Source organism: Loxodonta africana, chromosome 8 (assembly GCF_030014295.1).
Source record: "Loxodonta africana isolate mLoxAfr1 chromosome 8, mLoxAfr1.hap2, whole genome shotgun sequence".
Classification (NCBI taxonomy): domain Eukaryota; kingdom Metazoa; phylum Chordata; class Mammalia; order Proboscidea; family Elephantidae; genus Loxodonta; species Loxodonta africana.
This window is the reverse complement of record NC_087349.1, coordinates 66,877,760-66,896,408: the sequence shown is the minus strand read 5'-3', so window position 1 is coordinate 66,896,408 and position 18,649 is coordinate 66,877,760. Positions and strand designations below refer to the sequence as shown.

The window sequence follows — 18,649 nt, the reverse complement described above, 5'->3', positions numbered from 1 at the left end:
CTTTTAGTTCATGATCTTAAATTCCTTAAATATTCTCTTCTTACCTCTCCATTATCTTAGGCACTTAAAGCACTATGTTATACAGAAAAAGCAACAAGGACATTAAGCTATCCTTAGCTTCTCCTAAATAATTAGGAACCACAAATGCTTAATAAAATTTGTATAAAGACCAAAAGCTGATTAAGAGCCACACAGCAAAAGAACAGTTAAAAACTCAACCAGCTATACATACAGTCATATATCTAGTGACTTAACAGTGTATCTAGGTAAAGACATGAAGTGCTTAAAATAAGCCTAATACACTGTGAAATATAACACTGAATTCTCATATATAAATGGTATTTAAGAATTCCCATAATTAAGTGAAAGCATTTGCTTAACCTATTAATAATTATAAAGACTACAACTCACACATCTGATTGGTTAACTTTTTCCCCAGCTGTGGGTGGACATTAGCATGTTTGGTCTTTGTCTGGAACAAAAATCACTTTAAAAAAAAAAACAAACAAATATTGTAAGTAAAATACTGTCCCAGAATCTTTAAAGTACACAAAGATAGGTAAAACTTAGTTTTTAAAAAAGGTAAAACGAGAAAAGAACTTTTTAAACTTTGCATAACTTCACACTAGCCCTATTACTATTTAAGAAAATAGTTTAAAAATATACTGTTGTTTAATCTTAACATAAGAACTCTTAATTTAGGGTGTAGAGCACATTTTGATATCATCTACTTGAAAAGAACGAAGCTTAAATAATCTAGTATGTCTTACTAATAAGCAAAAGTGTCAAATCTAAATTTATTCTTCACCTCAAACAGAAAATAAATTTTCTTTTTAGACATCTGTATCAATATTTGTAGACATATCCTATTTAAAACAAATTTGATGTATACAAATTCAGGTTTACACAAAGAAATTATGGACTGATATTCACTTTACAAAAGGATTCAAAAAGAATGACGTTAAACAGTAAGTTTGCCTATGCATTGGTTTCCTAGGGCTACTGTAAAAAAAATTACTACAAACCTGGTGGCTTAGAACAACAGAAAATTATTCTCTCATGGTTCTGGAGGCCAGAAGTCTCACAGAAGAGTCAGCAGGGTTGGTTCCTTCTTGGAAGCTCAGAGGGAGAATTCTAGCTCCTGGTGGTTGCCCACAATCTTCAGTATTCCTTGGCCTGTGGCAGCATAACTACAATTTCTGCTTCTGTTGTCACGTGGCCTTCTCCCTGTGTGTCTGTCTTCACATAGCATTCTCCTCTCTGTTTGTCCAAATTTCTCTCTTGTAAGGGCAGCAGTCCTTAGATTAGGACTCATCCTAAACCAGTATAAACTCATCTTGATTATATCTACAAAGACTCTATTTCCAAATAAGGTCACATTCCGGGTGGGCATGAATTTTGAGGGAACGCTACTTAGCCCAGTATGTTCCGTATACTTAGAATATAGTCAAATTTCGGGAAAAAAATCAATATATAAACAACTTTCCAGAAATATGCTCGTAGTATTAAATTAGCTATAAGAGTATCAAGCTTCAAAACTCTTTTTATCACAGTCTTTGTCTCAATAGCCTGAAAAATCTAGCAAGTGAAATTAATGGATTATAAAGCTGAAAATGACATAGAAATGTTTATTAAAATAATTCCTAAATATATACTTTTATAACTACCCATATAATCATAAACCTACCAATTTCTTCTTTAAAAATACATTCCGAGACTAGTAAACGATAGAGTCAATATGACTAAAGGCAACCCCAAGAAGCCAGTGGGCAAAGGGTTGTCTTTGCCTTCTCTGTGCAGGACAGCCAGGAAGTGCAAAAGAAGAAAAATCCAGAGATCTCCATCAACACTGCAGTTTTCAAAGAAGTGCTCTGAGAAGCAGAAGAAAACGTCTGGAAAAAAGAAATCCAAATCTGAGGATCTAGAAATGAAGCGTTTTGGACCAGCTAAGGGAGGCAAGAAGAAAGAGTCTATTCCCCCAAGAGGCCACTACTGGTGGCTTCTTCCCGCTCTGTTGAGGGTTCCTCCTGAAGATCAAATTCACAAACAATGTCATTCATCTCCACTGAAGAACAAAAGGCTACATGAGAATGTGAAGTGATCTCAGTGAGGGCAAAAGGCAGCCTTATGATATAAGGCAATGAAGTGGAAGGAGAAGTATGAAAAGCAGTAACCAACTGAGGAAAAGTTGATGGTGCAGCGGAGACAACCAAAGTTGCCTGAGAAAAGGAGGGGGAGGAAAGTGGGTACCTTGGAAGGGGGTATAATGAAGAAATAAAACTATGTATCTTGCTCCATGTGAATTTTACAAAGTAGGGACATCACCATAATGCACCTCTCCTTTGAGAAGTTGTTCTGCCCTCATTAGGCTTAATTATAAAATTAGAGTAATATCATATTACAGTTTCTAAAAGTGCTATAGAAATTTTAAGTAATTTACATGAACTGGCCAACACTATGAAACTGTATTAAAATTGTATATATTTCCAAACATTTTAAAAATAAAAAATTCTTCTCATTCTGTGCATCTGAAAATGTTCAAGAAATTTTTTAAAAGTGGTGCTAACTACGGTTATTGGTTTGAAATCCTGAGTTATCCCTAGTTTGTTGTGCAGTGCCTGAGGTCTTAAAAGTTTATGAGGGGCCATCCAAGGTACAACACGTGAGCACCAAAGGAAGAGGGAGGGTCAGAAATCAGTGGGGAAACAGAATATGTGTCCAATCACCTCTATGAATAACTGCCTCCTTTGCCGTGAGACTGATGAACTGGACGGTGCCCCGCTACCGTTACTGAACATTTAGATCAAGACTTCTGTAGAAGAATCCTGATCAAAAGGGGGTAAAATGTGACAGCATTTAAAATTCTCATGGAATTCATACTTTCTAGAGCCACTGAGGCTGGAAGACCCCCAAAACTATTACCCTGAGCAAATCTTTAAATCTTGAATCAAAACTATCCCCTGAAGTCATCTTTGAACCAAATAAGAGTCTAGACTAGTTAGAAAAGAATGTCTGCAGCATTAAGCATTATGCTCTTTTAAAGAATTATCTGTATGTGATCAAACTGACAGCAGCAACTCAAAACGTTAGATGAGAAGCTTCGGGGGGCAGTGAGTTTGTATTTATGATGGTGAAACAGTCTGGAAAAGGTTGTCAAGAAAGGTGGCACGACTTGAAGAATGTAACCAATATTGCTGAATTGTACATGAAGACATTGATGAAGTAGGGTATGTTTCATTTACGTATCTTTTTAAGAAAGAAATCCTGAGTTATCAATTGTACATATCCTTGGCCCAAATGGTTAAGTACTTGACTACTAGCCTAAAGGCTGGCAGTTTGAACCCACCCAGAGGTGCCTGGGAAGACAGGCCTGGTGATCTGCTTCCAAAAGGTCACAGCCTCTAAAACCCTATGGAGCAGTTCTACTCTGTACACATAGGGTTGCTATGAGTTGGAATCATAGCAACTAACAACGATATAGCTTATAAAATGAACAAACAGCATAGACGAATTCTTGAGGCCCACAGTTGAAAGTGTAATGCTGTGAACATGATGCCTTTTGGAAGGATATGCTTCAGGATATGTGCTGTGAAGCTAGACCTACTGATGCTGCAACAGGCATCCATTTTGCTCAGGTGGTTGTTGTTGTAGGTGTTTTGTATAGACGCATTTGTGATGACATATGCTGCTATTCTTAGCTTTTGGAAAGTTGGGAGGTCAGCTGGTATGAGAAGTATATGGACTATTTTAATTAAGTGGGGTAATTTTTTTAACAAACTGTAAACCTCTTCATTACCCAAGTGAAGAGCCACTGCCTCAAAGTTCAGAAATCTTTGGTACTTAAACACAATTGGCAATATTCTGTTTGTTTCTTTCTTTCTTTTTTGTTATGTTTATAATGATGAAATGGTTTTTGAAGGAAAATAAACTCTGTGATTTTTTTTTAACTCTATTCAAATAAAGCCTATATATTTCAGTGGTTTAGAGCTTAGAAATAAAAACGCAATTATTTTAGAAATGCTTCAAGTTATAGTAATTAAAGAATACAGAAAAACAAAAACTTGTAAATAAGATAAATGTGATCCCACCTCAGGGACTATGCTAATTAAATCAACACACAATGGGAGAACCTGAAATCTCTCAGGCCCAGAAGAATAAATTAGGTAGCTTAACTTTAAAAAGCTTAATCTATTAACACATTTATAATAAATTTACTTAATACAGTTATTTAAATGATATTATTATGCCTCAACAGAAAAAAAGATGGTTAACATAAAAATACAGAATTTGCCAATATGTGTTCAGCACCATCTGGTGGAGGGGGGGAAAGAGCAGTGAAGCTATGTTGTTGTTAGGTGCCTTCAAGTTGATTCCAACTCATAGCGACCCCATGTGACAGAGTCAAACTGCCCCATAGGGTTTTCTAGGTTGTAATCTTTATAGGAGCAGATCATCAGGTCTTTTCTTTCCCCTACGGAGCCATGGAGCCATGGGCTGGGTTCAAACGTTTCAGTTAGTAGGCCAGCACTTAACCGCTGCACCATCGGGGCTCCTTAGTAAAGTTGTAGGACTCATCAAACAGATTACTAAAGGGATATTTTCTACTGTAGACACAGTGAGGCCTGGTAAAAAAAAAAAAAGGGGGGGGGTCTCATGTCTACCCACTTCACATTATTTTAATTCCATGTTTACTAGGCAATATTCTAAACACTAGTTTATTTTCCCAGATAGCTTAATAGAGGTTCCCAAGGCCTTTTTTGCAATTCTTAAGTCAAAGATGTTCTGAAAAACAAAAGCTCTTCCAGAACTCATCTGGTACCAAATACTCACCTAAAAGAATATGAAGACTTTATCAACTCCACTTAATGTGAATAAGCAAATGTTTTACTGCAGAAATATTATCCTATTTGATAATAGGGTACCACCCCAGATTCCACTGGAATGTTTCTTAAAATTCAGTGCATATTCTTTATTACCTTTCTAAAAGTCTAAACAGTTATGAATTTTGAGACATAGCTGAAAGATGGTTCCCTGGAAGTGGATGTAAATATTCTGACCCCTGGAAAAGGAGCCCCTCTTCACCAACTCCACGTCTCCCAACCTCAGAAACTGGCATTCTGGTTTACACTTCAGTATTACATAAATTTAGTTAGTGTGAGTCTCTAGTCAAGAATCTCAGCATTTCTGAGTTATGATGTTAAAGTCCAACTCCAGAGCTACAAGATCAATTGCCAGACATTACGATCACAACGCTAGGATGCACAAACCTATAACCTAGATTCTCTTCCACTCCTGGAGGCCACCTTTCAGCCAAATAATAGACTAGCCTATAAAATAAATAGCACCCAAGAGGAATATGCTCCTTAGAACAACCAACTGTATGAGACCAAATAGTCAACATCTGCCCAAAAGCAAAGATGAGAAGGCAGAGAAAGGCAGGGAAACCAGATAAATGGAAACGGGGAACCCAGGGTGGAAATCGGGAGAGTAACAACACATTGCGAGGACTGCAACCAATGTCACAGAATGATTTGTGTATGAATTATTGAATGTAAACTGTCAGCTAAAGCACAATAAAATGTTCAAAAAAAGTTTGTTTTTTAAAAACATTAATTTTCAAAATCTTAAATAGCCTTTCATGAAGTAAGAGCACAAGGTTTTTATCCTGTCTAGCTATGTGATTCCAAACAAGTCATTTTAGCCTCTAGTTTCTTCATCTATAAAAAGACTGAGGGTTTTCAGTTCAAGGTGGCAGACTAGAGAAATCACAGAAGCTTATATCCTCTCGCATCCCAAGCCCTAATATTAAACTGCTATAAAGGATTTTTTTTTTTTTTTTTTTTTTTGAGAAATACAACACAGTGACTAAAGGATATAAAGGGACCCATCAGCAGCCTGGAGATATCAACAAATTTCTGAAGATGAAAAGCATGTAAGAGTGTAACCAATGAAGCAGGGTGAACAGAAGAAGCCAGTTTAGAATACACAGACAGGCAAATACGGCTGAAGAGACAGCCAAACTGCCGGAACCAAGGGAACTCAAATGAACTCAAATACCGGTGGGTAAGGAAAGCAGGGGTGTGAATTGAATACAGGGGCGATTAATTGAAACTCTGTCACCCTAAAAGTAATTTTCTGACCAACCAGCCCATCTGTATACAGAGCTCTCAATCAGTTTCTTACTGCCTTATTTAAATATGGGCCAATAATCAAAATTCACAAGACATTTGAAACATGAAAAGAAAAATGTCCTCAGAGAATAGATAAATTAGGGAACAAAAAAGAATATACTGCTCTTTATTATAAGCCCTCCTTTACTAATTAATTTTTTTAACCATGTGCACCACTTTATATACTACCCAGAAACCCTGGTGGCATAGTGGTTAAGAGCTATCGCTGCTAACTAAAAGGTCAGCAGTTGGAATCCACTAAGCACTCCTTGGAAACTCTATGGTGCAGTTCTACTCTGTTGTATAGAGTCACTATGAGTCAGAATCGACTTGACAGCAATGGGTTTGGTTTTGGTTTTTTGGGTACATTATTTTGTTTAAAAAGAGTTTAAGTGCATCAACTAGGGAAAAGAAAAAAAAAAAACTCTGAAAAAAAATTAAAGAGTTAATGAAGCAGTCTGAGACTCCCTTTCAGTCAATTCTAATATTCCCTATGTAAAATTTCACATGTACTTATTGTTCTTATAAAAGCAACCATAAAGTACATTTACTTTCATAAGATAGTAAATAAAATAAATTATACATATACAATCCTTTATCTTCTTAAATTTCATGCAAAAACTTACTTCACAGTTTTAAGATTGAATATTATGAATACACACACACATATATTCACATACAGATGTTCTCAAACCATGACGAGAGCATATTATCATCCTATTACCATTATTTTAATTAACTTAAATAAAAGGAACATACTTCTATGTTCAGGTGGCATACTACTAAAAGTCAAAAAATAATATATGCAATATTAACCAAATTTCAAAATCTAAGACACGATTAGTTACTTTATAACATAAGCAAACATTGCTACAGAACATCTCATGATGACAATAAAAGTTAGATATTCCTAAATAGTAACAATATCTTTAAAGTTTCACTAAGAAGGCAAAGCTTCAGACATGGAAAGAACTGACCATTTCATGTTGCAAGGATACACTGTTACATATCTTCTCCTTCACCCCTTTTTATATTAGTTAAGAGCCAAAATTTGGCTACAATTTTTCAAAAGGTAAGGCCTGATGCAGAAAACATGTATCTGTGACACGTTAAAAAAAAAAAAAATCAATAAGGCCTGATGCAGAAAACATGTATCTGTGACACATTACCTTTCAATAAACCATACAGTCAATAAACTGGAGCCCTGGTGTCCCAGGGGTTACGAGCTCTGCTGCTAACCAAAAGGTTGGCAATTTGAATCCACCAGCTGCTCCTTGGAAACCCTATGGGGCAGTTCTACTTTGTCCCACAGGGTCACTGTGAGTTGGAATCAACTCGACCGCAACGAATTTTTTTTAATTCAATAAACCACCACAAAAATGTTACATTCAGTAACATGCAGAATAAACAGTACAACCGAGAGGTAACCAAATGACCCACTCATACTTGGTAGATGAATCCCCCACATACACATATAATTCATCTGCTGAACAGAGAGGTAATTCATTCCTTTTCTTCCACAAGCTGAAGTACAAACTACAAATCAGGGTGTTCAAAAGCAACAAAATGCAGTCCCCAAATTAAGTAAGAGAGGCATGCAATTATAAAAACCAGCAAAATACCGATCCAACCCTAATTATACTAAGTTAAGGAAACTCTAAATATAGGTAACGTGCAACTTAATCATATATTTTTATCTGATTATCTATTTCAAGGTCAGAAATAAGAAAAAGATATCCCATGTGAATTACAAATGGATGGCTTCATGAAATCTGAAGCATTACCTCTTTTCTAAAACAAATAAAACAAAAAGCAAATGTTACAGTACGATACCTAGCCTATCACACAAGTCTAAAGAATTAAACATAATCAAGACAGAAAAAAGTATGTTCTTTTGCAGAAATAGCTAGGAACAATTAAAGAAAAAAAGAGTCATTGAGTACTATCTTTATTCTCTTAACTTCTAAATGTTAGTGTTCTATCTTTGACCACCTTGCCCTATGATATACCTAACCTGGGCAATTTCGTCCACACCTTTGGACCACCACCTGTTGTTGCTGCTGTTAGGTGCCATCAAATCATTTCTGACTCATAGCAAATCTATGTACAACAGATGGAAAACTGCCCGGTCCTGCACCATCTTCACAATCACTGCCATGTTTGAGCTCATTGTTGCAGTCACTGTGTCAATCCATCCCGCTAGGGTTTTCCTCTTTTTCACTGATCCTCTACTTTACCAAGCATGATGCCCTTCTCCAGGGACTGGTCCCTCCTAGTAACACATTCAAAGTACGTGAGACAAAGTCTCGCCATCCTTGCTTTTAAGGAGCATTCTGGCTGTACTTCTTCCAAATCATATTTTTTCATTCTTCTGGCAGTCCATGGCATTCTTTGCCAACATCATAATTCAAAGGCATCAATTTTACTTCAGTCTTCCTTATTCATTGTTCAGCTTTCGCATGCATATGAGGCAATTGAAAATACCATGGCTTGGGTCAGGCGCATCTTAGTCCTCAAAGTGACATCCACTAAAGTGACCACCACCGACAGATGACGAATTCTAAATCTCTATCTCTAGCCACAATCTATCTCCTGAGTGTCAGAACAAGACATGCCTCAGCATATCTCTACTTGATGGTCCCATCAGAATTTTTAAATTAAAATATACCAAACTGAACTAATTCCCCACCTGTTCCTCCTACATACCCTATTCTGCTTAGTGGTACCATGTTCTAAAACCTGGGAGTCATACATCCTACTTACACTCCTCCCTCACTAATCCTGTATCAATCACCAAGTCAAGTCCATCCTCTCTTAGAAAGGACATCTCATAAATCTATACTATCCTTTCTCCATTCTTAATTCCTGTGTTTTGGTTCAGGCACATACATATTTGAGATTACTACGGCAATCTTCAGACTGTTCTCCTTACCTTTAGTCTGTCTCTTTCTTCAGTCTTTCCACTATATTGCTGCTAAAGTGATATTTCCAGAATACAATTTAGGTCATTTCCACCATTGCTGAAAATCTTTCAATGATTCAAAATACAAAGTCAAAATCATTAGCACAACATCCCGTCTCTCGCCTACCTCCTTAACTATATCTCTTCCCAATCTCCCATGTATGACACAAAATTCCAAACCCATCACTGCACTTCTTGAAAAATGTGATACAGGCAGTCCCTGGATTACAAATGAGTTTCATTCCTAAACCTTAAGTCGAATTTGTACATAAGCGGGAACAGTTATGTACGGTTCATATCTAATGTCAGTTAGTCAAACATTTGTCTTAGTATATACAGTATAACTTTCTATGCATAAAAATCATTAAAGAAACAGTTCCAGACACACTACATCTTTAACATAATACTATCATAATAATAATGTTTTGATGTCCCAAAGTAGCGCTCATTTGTTATTATGAACCATTGTTAAGTTTTTAACAGGTTTTACGGGGGATGGTGAAACGCTGGTGGCGTACTGGTTAAGTGCTATGGCTGCTAACCAAAGGATCAGCAGTTTGAATCCACCAGGTGCTCCTTGGAAACTCTATGGGGCAGTTCTACTCTGTCCTATAGGGTCGCTATGAGTTGGAATCGACTCGACGGCACTGGGTTTGGTTTTTGTTTTTACAGGGGATGGTTCATAACTATGAGTTGTAAGTAAGCAGAAGTTCTTAACCCAAGGACTGCTTATACTATTTCTTACTTGATACTCTATACATGTTATTATCTCTTCCTAGAAAGTTCTTTTGTAAACATGGTTAACTTTGACTTGTTCTTGAAGACTCAGCTCAGCCATTCTACATGGCCTTCAACTTCCCCCATTCCTTCCTTGCCCCAAAGCACTTAATAGATACCTTTTTGTACTACAATTATCTATTCTACTCTTCTAAACTTTGTGCACTGTGAAAGTAAAATACATTTATTATTCATTTTTGTCCCCTACAATGCCTGGCACATTGGCTAGCAATCAGTAAGTGACTAATAACTATCTGTAGCATGTTTAAGCCTTTTTACTTTTGTCCAGAAACAGAATTTCACTTATAAAAATCCCCCCAACAGACACAGAACAAAGCATCTACTTAAGAAAAACAGTTGGAAGCAGGCAAGGAGGCAACTGACGCAAAGAAAGCAGAAAGCAGGCACAGGAAAAGAGAAAAAAAGTGTGAAGAGACAAGAGTCTTTTCAAAGCAGCTCCTGAGAGCACACTGTTTTTTATCCTTTGTCTCACATCCTCACACCAGCACCATTTATTTGCTATCTAACCATCAACACTTCTCCTCAGGCTTTCCAGAAAATAAGTGATAAGAAGTTCATCTTTCCACAACTGGGTAGTTACAGAGAAAATGGAAAGCATTACCTAAATCAGCTGTTCTAAATGAGCATAGTTAGAATTTTTTAACATGCCATCCGAGCTGACTTGACGACACCTAACAACAACATAATAAATAAGATTCCTGATCTACCCAGGCCATATTCCATTTCTAATAGTTGTCTACTGGTAGATTAGGAGGTTCCAGTCCATATTTTACCAACTAGTTATTGAACAATCTCCCTAACAGATTTGTTACCCGACTGGGGTCAGTGCCCTGGAGCAATTGAACCAATGAAAAGTACTTCAAGTCAGAAAGAAAGTTTCTTAGAAGGTGACACCAACGGGAAGTCCAGCAGCAACACTGGCTGTCTTTATGGAGTCATGAAAAGCAATTTCTACATCAGAGTTTATATATCATTTTCGCAAGGATTATATAATGTCTTCAAACACATAGCCCACAGACAATCGAATGAGTATACATTACAAAAAACTATTAAACTAAAGATATGCATGCTGGCCATCTGCACTCTAACCTTTATATCTGTAACAGGTGAAAAAAAAAAACTTACATAAAAATCTCCTGACAAGTGGAACTGGCCTGCTAAGTTTACTCTGACCTAGATAAGGAAGAAGAAAGAAAGTTGCAAACCAAAAGCTGCTCTCTTGCAGGCTGAAGGCTATCTCCCAAGAGAACAAAGAAGAGGAGGGAAACCAACGCTCCAAGAGCCGAGAAGGCCCTGCACCCCTTTGGAAAGAGACCAGTGCAGCTGGTGTAATAAAAAAGGGCATTGAAAGTGAGAGTGTACAAAATATCAAGCAAAAAAAAAAAAAAAAAGGATAGGTTACTTACAGTATCGTTATGGTGTTAGTCACGTCAAGCTCTCAAATGCCCATTTTGTAAGGAGAAAATAATGTTGAGAGCTATTAGGACCACAGATTTCTAGCATCTCTTCCTGAACTAATATTTTTTCTTTTATGATAAAGAACTATATAAATTCACTCCTTACTCTGTAAATATGTATTTATATTTTTATCCTTAAGATAAAAATGAAATACCTTCCTTCCACCTTCCCCTAAATATCAGGAGAAACCTAGCAGATACTGCCTTAACCAAGTGATCATGGTTAACATTACCAGTTCAAACAAGTCATGTCGTTATTGTGAACTCCCTGACACAACAGCTGAGAAGTGCACATCAGCCCTGCAGTAGCGGCAATAATTCATCATATCAACCTAACAGCGAGAAAACATCAAACTAACTAAAATTGAGGGACATTCACAAAATAACTGACCAGTACTTTTCAAAAGTGTCAAGGTCGTGAAAGAAAAGGAGAAACTGAGGAACCATCACAGACTAGAGAGGACTAACGAGACATGATGCCTAAATACAGTGTGGGATTCTCAAAGAAAATAAAGACATCAATGGAACAGCTGGTAAAATGTGCATCGAGTCTGTAGTTTTTCGTATTTTAGCAATGTTAATTTCTTAATTTTGATAATCGCATCATGATTATGTAAGATGTTAACATATGGGCAAGCTGGGTGTAGGATATATGGGACTCTGTACTATCATTTGAACTCTTCTGTAAGTCTAAAATTATTTCAAAATAAAGAGTTGGAAAAAAAAGAAGCTAAATTCCTGATACTAGGTTGATCAACACATTTTTGATATAACCAGTTCTTTTTTTATGCCCTCTCCTCTCCATCAACACTACAAAAAAAAAAAAAAACCCAAGCCCTATAGCTACATAGCTGGACGTAGCTCTTAACCGCTGTGCCACCAGGACCTCCAACATATTACCAATTTATTCTGGGTTCTTATTCTTCCCTTCTTTCTTAAAATGTATCCAAGTCCTTATACTTTAGGATTCCTCAAAGTACCTTATTTCATTCCAAGACAGAGCTAGACTCTCCCTGTCCTGCCACAAACTGGCCTGGCTTAACAGGTGTCACCTAACAACCCTTAATATCTTATAGCTTCATTGTAATTAACAATTTACAAAGTGCTTTTAAACACATTTACATACATTAATTTTGAAGTGCACACTGTAAATACTGTTATCATTATTTTATAGACAAGAAAATAAAACTCAAAATATTAAGTGAAGTGACATTTAATAAATGCCAGAGTCTGGATCTGAATGCTGTTCTTCTGGCTCCAAGACCAAGGGACCATATGAAAACCAAGTGGTCTGAATTTAATAAAAATCCAACTCCCCTGGCTCCAGGCAAGCTAATACATCTAACATACCAACTTGAAGAAAGTTCTACATTTCACCATTGCCCTAAATGTCTTTCTTCCATGCTTTAGTGATTCTACCATAAAGAATTCTGGAATTTAGTGAAAAAGTCCTGTGTTCACCCTAACCGTAACATTTATGGGGTTTTGTTGTTGTTTAAAACAGACTTTAGTCATCTCTTCAGCCATGAACTTTTTAGGCTAAAGAATTATTTACCTCTATTCTCATATCAAAGCTGCTTTATGCCTTCAAATATTTGAGAAGCTGCTCTAATCTCCAATTCTATTCATTTGATTATTTGCCGTCAGAACTACTGGCAATCCTGCAGGGCTCCCAGCCCCACGAAATGCTCTGAATATCTTTTTCCTTCATTCATTCAAAAAAAAATTTTTTTTTAAGGATAAATATTTAGTGTATGTGTCTGCTTAAGATTTAGTGCAATAGTGCAGAGCGATATAACAAGAAAACTTGACCTGAGAATCCGGAGAAACCAACCTTCGCCTGACTTAATTCTGACCAGTACTTCTCAACTTCGCTGCAAGTAGTTTGCCACAGTCTTTAATTTTTTAGTTATTTGATTTCTGTACTGATAAAGTCAGAAAATTACAAAAACCCAAGAAAGAGCGCTGAGACTAAAAAAAAACTAAGGATAATAAATTATGGAAATAAGTCTCTAACTCTGAAAACCAAGAGCTATTAATATCACTTCCCCAGCCCCCGCAAAAACACACTGCCGTCGAGTGGATTCTATAGGACAAAGTAGAAATGCCCCAAAGGGTTTCTAAGGAGCGGCTGGTGGGTTCGAACTGCCGACCTTTTTGGTTAGCAGCCACCAGGGCTCCACTGCAGGGGGCAAAAAGCTGCTAGTGTGACGACTTCGAGCACTCTTCAGTGACTTACTCCATTTTGTGACCTCCCATCCCTACCCTCCGGCGCCTCCTATCGGCAGGAACTTAAAAAGTTGGACTGAATTGGAGACGCTGACGTTCCGAGATCTGCTCCAGTGAGCAACCCACTGGAGAAGTCTGGGGGCTTAAGATGTAACTTTGGGAAGTGCAGTTTCAACAGCTTTACGCTGTTTAATTCAGGCGGAGCAGGCTGCGGCTCCGTATGAGCCTACGTGGGGCCCTGGAAGACAAGCCCGAACAGGAGATCTCTGACAGGGACAAACCAGGCCACCACTGAGGGACCCCCAAGTTGTAGGTCGAAGACAAGGGGGCGTCACTTGCCTCCCACTCCTGCAAGAAGCGCTGAGCCTCGTCAGAACCAACGGTCTTATGTCTCTTAAATTCGTCCTTCACGTACTGGTCCCCCAGGGATTTGAGGTCAGGGGGCAGAACCCGGTGCAACAGCAATATGCGCCGATACAGGGCCCTGACACGAGAGACGTGCCGGGCAGGCATAGCACTGTGAGTGAACCACCGACTGCGCCTGCGCAAAGAGGCCGCGCGCTCCTCCTGTGTGCGGGCCCCGCCCCCACTTAGAAGCGTAGCATTGGAGAACTGGAAAGCGGGCGGAAGAGGGCGCGCGACCTCCATCCGGTTTGGTCCGCTCTAAAATCAAGCCTTCCGGAAACTTGAGCTGCCGCGGCGCGCAGGCGCACCTTTCTAAAAGGGCATGGCGTTGAGAGTGCTTTCTTCACTCGGCCCTCATTGCTGTTTCAGTGGGAAAGAGACCGCAAATCTGAGACCTGGTGTGCGGATTGTCACTTCTTAGCATCACCCATCATCTTTTCCATTTATCTCTGTCCCTTTCCTCCTGGTAAGAGCTGAGAAAGCCTTCGTCAAAATCAGCTCCTCCAGGAAGACTTCCTGGGTTTTCGTTAGTTACTGTAGAGCCCGTTCGTAGAGTTTTCAAGCTGTGACCTTTCAGAAGCAGATCGCAAGGCCTTTCTTCTGAGGAGCCTGTGGGTGGGTTAGAACCGCGAACTTTTTTGGTCAGTAGTGGAGCACTTAACTGTTTATGTTAATAGAGAGTGCCAAGTGCCTCCTATACCTGCTGGTAATGAAGGGGCAAGAGTGGACATTTGTTCGGTTCTCGCACAGACTTCACACTTTTTTTTTCTGTGCAAAGACTTTTGAAAGGTAATGATGACACACATCCAGCTACCGAAGGCAGGGACTTAGTCGTTTTTGTATCCTCTGCGGGGCCCACCACAGTGCCTTGCAAATAGTAAGCACTCCAATATTTATTAACTTGAATGGAATTTTTCCTTTTGCTTAAATTTAGGAAAAATATTTGCTTAAAAGAACACAACATTTCTTAAAAATTGATTTAATTTGGTATTGTGAAAAACCACATTAATGGCAAGGATCGAATGGCAGTGTAGTTATTTTATTTCGGGAAATATTTTTCTAACCATATTTCATCTGTTAATATCCCTGTAAATTAAAAATTAATTTCTTGTTCCAGTTTACTTTTTTCTGGTTTCCTTTGGGGTTAAAATACATGTATAATAAATACTTCTGTCAGAGCCAAAGCGCTTATAAAAATGGGGTGGGGGAAGTCTGTCAATGAATTAATAAAAAAATAATAATGAAAGAATTAATTCAGCGAAAAAGGAGCAGCAAGGGATGAGATCATTGGACAATCAATGCTTAGAAATGGCAGATGATAGGTGAGAAAGCAAGACATATTGGTACGGTTAGGCCTTGTGGAGAGGAATTAGGCGATAACAGAATAATTGTAAAAAAAAATATAGACGACCTTTATTTTTTACCATGGGCTGGGCAGTGATCTATGTTTTGAGGACAAAACTTTTTCTGTTTCCCTGACCTTACAATTTAGGCTGACCAGTATTTCTTTTGTGGGCAAAATTGCCATGAACTGAAAATAAGAACTAAATTATATTCCTGGCTACTAGTCCAGATCAGTATGCTTTATGCAGGCCTTTCGTTTATTCTTCTTTCATGTCTTTCTTTGTCCTGTGTGCTGTTTAGTAAGTTACTCAACCACTCTGCCTGAATTTTCAAATGTGTCAAATGAGCTAGGTTAGGTAATTCTCTGTACATTGCAGATGATAGTCTAGTCCTGACTTCTCCCAGATTTCCTCTAACATTTTTTGTAAAAGTGAAAGAGCACACATATTCACTCTGAAGTAATTGCTTTGCAAAGGTTTTTGTTTAAGAAAAAAAGGAAAACTCCTCAAAACTGTATGTCAAAAAAATATCACTAAGCTCTTCAGAGTACAAAATATAAAAACCACAGTATACCCATAGTAAATACCAACACAGCAATTGCGTACTTGGTGTGGTGCCATGCCCTCCTGCACAGAGAGAGGGGGAAGAGACAACTAAAGAAGCTTTTTGACAAGCAGATAGAGAATCTTGGGGTCAAAAGCAATAAAGAGAAGTTAATGAAGAAGGGAAAAGAAACTTAAAGCAAAGATAGGAGAAAGTACATGCCTGCATGGAGTCTGCTGAATTGCTACTTTGTGTTGTACTTGAATCCACAATCAATGCCCATGGAAGCAGCAGTAATCAAAGAACATATTGTATTAGGCAAAAGACCTCCTTAAAGTATAAAAAGCAAAGATGTCACTCTGAGGACCAAGGTGCACCTGACTCAAACCATGGTATTTCCAATCGCCTCATCTGCATGCGAAAGCTGGACAATGAATGAGAAAGACCAAAGAAGAGTTGATGCTTTTGAATCATGGTGTTGGTTAAGAATATTGAATATATCACGCACTGCCAGAAAAACAAATCTGTGTTGTAAGAAGTACAGCCAGAGTGCTCATCTGAAGCAAGGATGGCGAGACATCATGCTTGGTAAAGTAGAGGGTCAGCAAAAAAGACGAAGACCCTCAAGGAGATGGCTTGACACAGTGGCTGCAACAATAGGCTAAAACATAGCAATGATTGTGAGAATGACCCAGGACTGGACGGTGTTTCGTTCTATTGTACACGGGGTTGCTGTGAGTCGGAACCAACTCAATGGCACCTAACAACAGCAACAAATTGTACCATTGTCTTTATATTCCCCATGGCTATCCAGTTAATTCTCATGGCAGCCCCATGTGCTACAGAGTAGTACTTCCCCATAGGGTTTTCTTGGCCATAATCTTTGTGGAAGCAGATTGCTAGGCCCTTCTTCTGAGGTGCCCCTGCGGGGGGAGGGTTCCAACCACGGAGAAAAACCATTGCACCACCCAGGGACCTAGACGTTATATTAAAATGTTGAACATAAGTTTTACTTACAAATAATTTTAAAAAGATTTTCCTCGGCAGCAGAAGTGAGAAAGAGTTGGGGAGGGGAGAGGCTGGTGGGAGAGACTTAGGAACTACTTTATGTCATTAGGTATGGAAACAGATAACATTCCTGTAGGCTTGAATTTTGTTGCACAAGTAGCTCAATTTTGAATAAATAGCTACTGAAATTCCAAAGTCTAAATCACTGAGAATAATAAAAAGTAAAGGCCTGGGGCAAGATACATCTTTGACCCAAACAAATTTCACAAGTTTGGAGGCCTGAAGTGATGAACAAGCCTGACCCTAACCCTTTTAGCTACCTACAGCCCCAGAAATGGTTCCTCATTTCCCACCTTCCTTGAAGTCCCAAAGTTAGATTTATCACTGAGTGGAGGTGAAGAATGTGAGGAAGGAATTCTGCAAGCATTTTTACTTAGTGTCTCAAACTTTCTTAATTATCGTAATGGTAAGAATAAAAGATAATCTTGAAAACCAAAAATTTCAACCTTAACATACGGATCAAGGAATGAGACTAAGCAGAGGAAAGCCAGTCAATTCACAGAGTCTATTCTCTGAAAGTTAGTGTGGAAAACATATTAGTGTTTATTTAGTATTTTCCTGAATTTCTGAAACAAGTTAAATTTCTAGAAATGTCAAGGAAAGACTAAATGGGTATGCATTTGGAGAGATAGGTCAAACTATAAGGAATGTTTTAAAATGTTTATAATTGTTGATTAATGAGGATGGAAAATCAAGAGTCTAGATAAATTGGTACATTGAAAATACTAATGATGTACTAATAGGTAGGTCTAAGGAGAAAAACCAAAGATCATTGCCACAGGAGCTAGAAAACATTAGACAAATTCAACACTCAATTCTGATTTTAAAAATAATAAAATAGGACTTAATAGATTCCTCAGCATAAAAGCCAGTATCTTAGTTAATGGAAAAATATCTGTCAAAGTAGGCAAGCTTTTGTGTAAACACAGAATGGAAATAGGAATACACATAAGATTTACTTAGTTATACAAAAAAAATTCTGGAAGAATAAACCTAAAAGAGATTTTTTGAAAAAGTTACCTATGGGAGTAAGTAAGAGTTGGGGATAAGGTGGAAAGGACAGGGATGGTAGTAAGATGTTTCTGAGTGTGCATTTTTTGGCAAAAGCATTGACTTTTGGGCAGTGAAAATGTCTTATACAGTGAAAAATTAAATCAAAAAGAATAAAAGATTAAAAAAAACCAAACCCCCTGCCGCCGAGTCGATTCCAACTTAACCACTACGCCACCAGGGTTTCCATATTATTATCAAAAAGCAACCAAAAGAACTATTTCTGGCTATTGCTTTGGTCACATATTGTAGATTTTATTCTAAATAGTTTGTCATTTACATGTTATTTTCTCTTTACCTGAAATTTACTTACATGGTTAAAAAAACAGGGTTTTGGCTTTCGCAATTGTTGTTTCATTTTACTGCATTATAGTCAGTGAATTATCAACTTGTAGGGGAGGGGGGACTTCTTCAGATTGCCTTTGTGGCCTAGTACACAACTTTTGTGAAGGGTCCCAGTATGCTTTAGAGAGTACGTTGTCTCTATTTTACATGCACAGAGTTCTTTATATTCATTTTTTAGATCAAGCTTAATTCTATTATGTAAATTCTCTATATTTTGTTTTGTTTTGTTTGCTCTTTCAGTTTCAGAACATAGAGCATTGGAATGTCCCAGTGTGATT

At 37.9% G+C, this 18,649-nt stretch overlaps 1 protein-coding gene across 1 annotated transcript in view; it reads right to left on the bottom strand.

Moving 5' to 3' along the window:
* SDHAF3 (succinate dehydrogenase complex assembly factor 3) overlaps nt 1-14,249 on the bottom strand; it is a 45,524-nt gene extending 31,275 nt beyond the window's left edge. The window contains exon 1 of the mRNA XM_003407117.4: nt 13,956-14,249. Within this exon, the coding sequence (XP_003407165.3) occupies nt 13,956-14,129 (174 nt within the window). The 5' untranslated portion in view covers nt 14,130-14,249. The remainder of the gene's footprint in view (nt 1-13,955) is intronic.
* Between the last annotated feature and the right edge of the window lie 4,400 nt (nt 14,250-18,649).